This window comes from Mus pahari, chromosome 10 (assembly GCF_900095145.1).
Source record: "Mus pahari chromosome 10, PAHARI_EIJ_v1.1, whole genome shotgun sequence".
Taxonomy (NCBI): Eukaryota; Metazoa; Chordata; class Mammalia; order Rodentia; family Muridae; genus Mus; species Mus pahari.
Genome location: NC_034599.1, coordinates 39,310,146 through 39,318,195, shown reverse-complemented (window position 1 = coordinate 39,318,195; position 8,050 = coordinate 39,310,146). Strand labels below are relative to the sequence as shown.

Sequence of the window (8,050 nt, the reverse complement as noted above, 5' to 3'; positions counted from 1 at the left end):
AACTCAGAAATCCACCTGCCTCTGCCTCCCAAGTGCTGGGATTAAAGGTGTGTGCCACCACGCCTGGCTCAGCCTCTATCTTTCAAGTGATGGAATTAAAGGCATGTGCCACCACTTCCAGCTAGACGCATAAATATTTTGACATTACTTCTGGAAGCAGTTCATCCAATGAGTTAGTACAAAAAGGGAACAACTTAGCCAAGAAAAAAGGCTCCATTCAGAACATCACAATAGCCAGGCGTGGTGGCGCACACCTTTAATCCCAGCACTCGGGAGACAGAAGCAGGCGGATTTCTGAGTTTGAGGCCAGCCTGGTCTACAAACTGAGTTCCAGGACAGCCAGGGCTATACAGAGAAACCCTGTCTTGAAAACCGCCCCCGCCAAAAAAAAAAAAAAAATAAAGAGAGGCTGGTGGATCTCCATGTGAGTTCAAGGACAGTCAAGGCTACACACAGAAACCCTGTTGGAAAAAATAAAAAAAAAATATCTATGCATCAAATATTTTTAGTGATATAGCTTATCTTTATTTGCTAGACTTAGACAGGGCTATTTTCCAAGATTATACCAGAAATGATCTACTGCTATATATTTAATATACATATTAAAGTGATAGTTTTAAAGCCTATGTATTGTGTTTTCACTTGAATCCATGATGGTTGGTTATTACATTGGGTTTTCGCAGTTTGTTTGTGTGTTTTTATGGAGTCAGCATTTTTATAATTGGGTTGGCCGGGAATCACTTGCTTCTTCCTGCCTCTGAGTATCGGCATTACATTGGGAATATTATAGGTGTGTGCTGTCACACCTAGCAGCTGGGATCTGCTTTAAGGAAGCATGTCTAAGCATGTGTATCACCTTGATTCTTGTAGTCACGAAGAGTTGAAAACAACATAATTCAAGTAAAGTGTATAGCTAAGATATATTTATTGAATGAATAGTTTAGACATCACACAAGTGTTGATAACATGCTTTGGGGACACAAGAAGGTCTTTCTGCAGGTGCTCTGTCAGTAATCTTGAGCTCTGCCCTAGTGTAGTGCTTCCTTTTCCTCCTTTCTCTCTTCACCCCTTATTCTCACTCTTCCCCTTTTTGTTTCTTGAGACAGAGTTTTATGTATCCCAGACTGGCCTTGAACTCTTGATCCATCTACCTCCATTTCCTGAGTGCTGAGTTTACAGGAGTGTGCCATTACATCCAGATAGTAATCAAGATATTTACTTTAACATTTTTGTTTTGCAGTTTTATAATTTCAACACTCAGTAGTTAGTTCTCTGTACTGATTGTATTTGTCATTTGTTTGGCTTGGTTTGGTAGTTGTTTTTTTTGTGGTAATAGGGATATAGGTTAACCATGTATATAGATCTTTTGGGGTGAATCTTCATCCTTACTATGTTTTCTGGACAACTATATTTAGAAGCAGTATGGGACATTATCACTCCTTCTGGTCCAGACAGATTTGTGTGTATCTGAAGGTCCTGACTTCTCATTTCTGGATTTTTTCCCCCCCTTGCTTTTTTTTTTGTTGTTGTTGGTTTTTTCGAGACAGGGTTTCTTTGTATAGCCCTGGCTGTCCTGGAACTCAGTTTGTAGACCAGGCTGGTCTCGAACTCAGAAATCCGCCTGCCTCTGCCTCCCGAGTGCTGGGATTAAAGGCGTGCGCCACCACGCCAGGCCTCCCCCCCTTGTTTAAACTATGCTTTGTAGTCCAGGCAGGTCTTGAGCTTGAAGAAATCCTGTGACAGGCTTCTGACCACATAAGCCACCGCTTTTAAACTAGTCTGCTTCTAACCAGTGACACTGAGAGCAAAGGTAGAAGATACAGAGCATTTATCTAGACGAGTAGTTCTCAACCTGTGGGTTGTGAGCTCTTTGAGGGCCACATAGATATCCTACATATCAGATAATTACATGGTTTATAACACTATCAAAATTACAGTTATGAAATAGCAATGAAATAACCTTATGGTTGTGGGAGTTCCCACAACATGAGGAACTTTAATAAAGGTTCACAGCATTAGGAAAGTTGAGAAGCACTGATTTAGACAGAGAGAAAATTTAAGGTCAAGTTCTGAAAGATGAAGCAAGTTCTAAGAACTGAGTCTTACGTTGAGGAGGATAAAACATAGGAAAGGGCCTGGGAAGCACTAGGTTGGTTCCCACGAGGCCTGAATTTTAGGAATAAGAATGAAACAGAAGTTGATCAGTTTTTATAGGGAAGGAATTCTAGGCTTTAATCTGTTAATCTGCATTGGATTAAGATGTTCTAGGTAGCCGGGCAGTGGTGGCACATGCCTTTAGTCCTAGCACTTGGGAGGCAGAAGCAGGCGGATTTCTGAGTTCGAGGCCAGCCTGGTCTACATAGTGAGCTCCAGGACAGCCAGGGCTGCACAGAGAAACTCTGTCTTGAAAAACAAAACAAAACAAATACTAAAATAAAAACTGAGTTGCAAGGCTTTTTTGTGTGTGTATACCTAAACCTTGTAAATCCTGAACTGTGTCCCCAGCACTAAATTGATTTTTTTTTTTTTTTAAAAATAAGAATCGTGAAACAATGAGCCAGGCGGTGGTGGCGCACGCCTTTAATCCCAGCACTTGGAAGGCAGAGGCAGGCAAATTTCTGAGTTTGAGGCCAGCCTAGTGAGTTCCAGGAACAGAGAAACCCTGTCTCAAAAAATCAAAAAAAAAAAAAAAATCATGAAACGATATAGGATTTTAAACCTAAAGACACAGAGACTGATTATTAACTGTTTGTGGGTACTTCTAGCCAGATAGCGTGGTATAGGTAAAGGCACTTGATGTCAAGCCTGATAACTTGAGCTGAAGAGTTGGTTTGGGTCCCTGAGACCCACATGATGGAGAGCCTGCAGTCTTGAAGGTTGTTCTCTGACCTCCATAAACGTGCTATGGCATGTATGTGCCTTCAAACACTAATGTAATAGAAAACTTTAAGTCAGTGGGTAGATTTAGGAGCATAAATTAGGTTGAAGAGAGATGGTAGAACATAAGTCAAGAAAAATTCCACACTGAGGTGTTGAGACAAAGAGACGGGATGGATGTCGTAAGTAGACATCATTCAAGTCCATTTCAAGTCTGAGAAAGAGAAGGCAGAAAAAGTTTTTAACAAGAAATTGTCTGAGAAGTCTCTAATAAAAACCACAAAACTACAAATTAAGGAAGCTTTATCAGCATCAAGCAGAAAAAATACAAAGCAAACACTAGCTATTACACTCTATTGTAGCACTGCTGAGCACTGTTGTGGGATCTGTTTCATCCCTAGGGAAACATGCACAAGCATCTGCTCATTCCAAAAGGGGAGCTGGCTAAGTCCAGCATGGTGAACCAATGAGTAGGTGTGTATTTGATTTTAACTGTATGTGTATGAGTGTTTTGCCGGCATATCTGTGCACCACTTGTGTGTTTTGTGGTTGTTGTTATTGTTTGAGGTGCTAACTCAGGAAGGCCTAACTTCCCATTTCTGCTTTGTGTGTGAAGGTCAGCAGACAACTTACAGGAATTGCTTACTTCTCTTTCCATGTGTGTTCTGGGAATGGAACTTAGGTTGTCAGGCTTGATGACAAGAGCTATTACCTGCAGAGCAGTCTTGTAGGCTCTAGATGGACATTCTTTGGATATTAATATGATCATATACATATGCATATGTACATATATGTGTATATGTACATATATATGTCGGTATAGTGCATATATTTTCTTTTTTTGTTGTCTTTAGTTAGCAGAATGAGTTTCATTATGACATTTTCTGTAGGCATAAATTTTTTGCAACCTACTTTTAATAAGGGTTCGACCTCTTTAGCCCACCACCAAGCAGAGAGGAGGTAGTAGAAGAGAAAAGTTATCAAGATATGGGGGAGGTCTGGAGAGATGGCTCAGTGGTTAAGAGCACTGACTGCTCTTCCGGAGGTCCTGAGTTCAAATCCCAGTAACCACATGGTGGCTTACAACCATCTATAATGGGGTCTGGTGCCCTCTTCTGGTGTGTCTGAAGAGAGCAATAGTGAATAAATAAAAAAGATATGGGGGAAGTGGACCTGTTCAGCAAGAGTTCTTTGTGGGTGAGCTCTGTCCTCTTTGGCAGCAGCTTAGTCCTGTAGCAAACACCAAATATGACACAGCAGACTAGCCCTCTAGGCAGGCAGACACCACACACGAACTAGCAGCTGTAGTTCAATCCTGAGGAAACTGTAAGGCTCACCAAGCTGAAAGCAGCAAGCTGCCACAGACACCTCAGGAGCAATTCTTTGGCAAGTTTTACTCTGGTACCAGTAGTGGATATCAACAACCCCATGTAAGGGGAACCAATACGTATGTGGTGTTAGGGAAGAATAGAGAGGCGGAGCAAACCAAATCAGTGCTCAGTGCTTGTCTCCCACTGTCTGTGTAGTCATATATGTGCTCCTTCATCAAGCATATTTTCATGTGTTTGCTGTATCCAAACATCTGCTGTGTCTGTTTCAGGAAAACATTCTTTCCATATCTGCTCCAGCAAAACATCCTTTCACCTGTGTGTCCCAGCAAAACATCATTTGACATAACTGACTTGGCAAAGAACTAGAAGTTTCCATTTAATCTTCATTGTGCGTTTTGTTTGTTTGTTTGTTTGTTTAGGCCAATTTTGAGAGAGGCATTCATGATGCAGTTAGGATAATGTATTCTCATTGCTAAATAGTACTCTATTGTAGTAAATATACCATAATGTATGTGTCAGCAATACACGTGTGTGGTTATGAGGATGACACCCATGCTCTGTATTGATACGTTCTGGTTTTTGTGATCTTGTTCTGCACACTTTCATTTTGTTTTGTTTTTTCCAGACAGGGTTTCTCTGTGTAGCCCTGGTTGTCCTGGAATTCTTTGTAGACCAGGCTGGCCTTAAACCCCACAGAGGTTTGTCTACTTCTGCCTCCCAAGTGCCGAAATTCAAGGCATGTTCCTCCACTGCCCGGCATTCTCACATTCTTGTACGTGTACCCCAGCACAAATTTCTAGGCATGGAACTTCATGTTCATACTTGTAGTTCTTTCCAGTTATATATTTTTAATTTTTGTTTTGTTTCATTTTGTTTGTTTGTTTGTTTTTGAGATAGGGTGCCCCTTCCCTCCACCCCCTTCTGTCCTAGAACTAACTATGTAGACCAGGCTGGCCTGGAACTCACTGAATTGGGCCTTTCTTGCCTCCTGGGTGATGGGATTAAAGTGTACCACCATATCCAGCTCACAGTACAGAGATTTTCAATCTGACAGACAGTACTGCCGGTGGTTTCCAAGGTGGTTGTGTCAGTTTAGGTTGTTCTCGGCAGTATCGAATGTGCCTTTTGCTTCATTTTCTTGCCCTTGGTTGGCATAGCTAGTGATTTCTCTGATTGTGATTGTAGAGTTTTCAGTCTAGAGTGAGGAGTGAGGTTGGGCAACATCTTGTGTCTGTTATTATTGATGTCATCTTTTGTAAGGATTCTGTTTTAAGTCTTGATAGCGTGTATATTGGAGGCTCTTTCTTAATGACCTGTAGGTGCTATTTATCTATCCTGCATAGATTTGTTTGGATATATACTCTGGGTATGTATATGTTGAGGTATCTTCTGGCTTGTTAATAATGTCACAGTTTGTATGTTGTCCTTTTGTTTTTAACTTTTATCTTTTAGAAGATAGGGTTTTCTTAGTCAGCAGCCTGCTGACTGCTCCTGATCCTCCTACAGCAATGCCCTAAGATTTATAGCCGTGTACCAGTATGTCTAGCTCTCTTGTGAAACAGAAGTTACTTTTTCTTTGCCTCTCCCCACTTCTGAAGTAGTAGAATTTAGATAATATTTTTCTTTATGGTTTATGCTTTTCATGATTCTTTTTAAGGAAAGCCTTTTTTAAAAATTTTATTTATTTATTTATTTATTTATTTATTTATTTATTTATTTATTTATGGTTTTTAGAGACAGGGTTTCTCTGTATANCCCTGGCTGTCCTGGAACTCACTNTGTAGACCAGGCTGGCCTTGAACTCAGAAATCCGCCTGCCTCTGCCTCCCGAGTGCTGGGATTAAAGGCGTTCGCTACCACGCCTGGCAACTTAATTTTAATTTTAATTTTTACCATGGTCATGCAGCTAGTTTCCATGTTCTGTAAAGCTCTCTAGACTTGCCCTTCCCATTCAGTGCCCTATTACAGATATTCAGTTATTCTAACTTTTTTTTTTTTTTTTACATATGAGACTTCCTTGATACAAATGGACAATCTGCGCCCAGTCTGTGCCTGTGTGGTCTCTTTCTGAACTTTTGTCTAGTATTGTCTTTTTCAGACACAGGAAATACTGGTATAAAAAAAGCACAGACTAGTCAATAGGAATAAATACAACTCACCAGTTTTTGTAAGAAATAGAAGATGGACCATTTAGAAGTAAAGATTGTTATGTTGTGTTTATAGTATAGATTTAATTGCCGACTGTGGCAGCACACTGAGGTAACCCTGGCACTTGAGAGATGAAGGCAAGGAGGATAGCCTCTGCTACAAGAGACCTCCAGACAGCAGAAGCAGGGGCTGCTCAACTGGACCTGGGTCTGATTCCCAGCACCCACATGTTAACTATAACTCCAGTTCCAGTGGACCTGACTTCCTCTTCTGGCCTCCATGGGCACCAGTCACACACACTGTACACAGGCAAAACACTCATACGTAACATAAAAATAAATTTTAAAAAATCCAAAAACAAACACAAAATCTAGTTTTTGTTGTTGTTGTTGTTTTTTGTTTTGTTTTGTTTTCGAGATAGGGTTTCTCTGTGTAGCCCTGGCTCTCCTGGAACTCACTTTGTAGACCAGGCTGGCCTCAAACTCAGAAATCCGCCTGCCTCTACCTCCCGAGTGCTGGGATTAAAGGCATGTGCCACCACGCCCGGCTGCAAAATCTAGTTTTAAAAGAAGCTTACCTACTTAAAATAGAAGATCTCAGAAAATTTGAAAATAAAAGATGGGAAAAGAAGCAAAATCTGAGACTTGTGGGTTTACTGAGTTTGGTCTAGCAAAGTGACTCCTAACTGGCTATGACTCGAGTTCTTGGCTCTCTCCTGGATTCTGTGGGCACCTGCACTCACATGCACATGCTCTAACAACATGCACATGTTCCACCCCCCCCCCCCACACGTGTAACGTAGTAATTCAGGAAGTACCTATCTTTGTAGGAGGAATACTAGTACAGAATAATTGCCTGTGGCATTGGGTTACAGATCATTTCTTAGCCTCATGTATCTTTCATATTTATGCAAACAGCACATATTTTATAGCTCATAACTTAAAAGGAAAGTTGTCCTTAAGGTTCTGAGTAACAGTCTTTATTTTCCCTTTGTTGCAGGTAGTGCGGTTGTGTCAAAACCCAAAGCTGGCGCTCAAGAACAGCCCGCCTTATATCTTAGACCTGCTGCCTGACACTTACCAGCATCTCCGCACTGTCTTGTCAAGATATGAGGGGAAGATGGAGACGCTTGGAGAAAATGAGTATTTCAGGGTGTTTATGGAAAATTTGATGAAGAAAACTAAGCAGACGATCAGCCTCTTCAAGGAGGGAAAAGAAAGGATGTATGAGGAGAATTCCCAGCCTAGGTAATGGAGACATACTACACAAATATTAACTCAGGTCTGTGACTGTCAGAATGGGAATGCTAGCAATAGTTGAGCTGCTTTGAATTTTATTTTAATGTGAATAGAAAGCTCACATTTGATAGAAAGGTTCTTAGTATGCATTTGACCATCATTGTGTCAGGTAGATTTATCTGTGAAAGAAAGAGTGATTTACACTTCTGAGAAAGATTGCAGGCAGTAGACCATGAAATCCCTAAAGATAACCGACGTTTGTGGGTAGATGAGCATTTGAAAGAGACTAAGCTGAGGTTGAGGAGAAAAGATCAGATCTTTGCCGAAGCCGCAGCAGCTTGATAAATCACAAGTGTCAGATAAGAGTAAAAAAGCCAGTGCTTGATTCACTTTTTGTTTTTAAGTGTATGGTGTGTGTGTGTGTGTGTGTGTGTGTGTGTGTGTGTGTGTGTGTGT

General features: G+C 40.9%; 1 protein-coding gene across 1 annotated transcript in view; it reads left to right on the top strand.

Moving 5' to 3' along the window:
- The window catches only part of Cbl (Cbl proto-oncogene), an 84,334-nt gene that overhangs the window by 20,706 nt on the left and 55,578 nt on the right, over positions 1 to 8,050 (top strand). Inside the window, exon 2 of the mRNA XM_021206746.2 lies at positions 7,356 to 7,603. Coding sequence (XP_021062405.1) covers positions 7,356 to 7,603 — 248 coding nt within the window. The remainder of the gene's footprint in view (positions 1 to 7,355; positions 7,604 to 8,050) is intronic.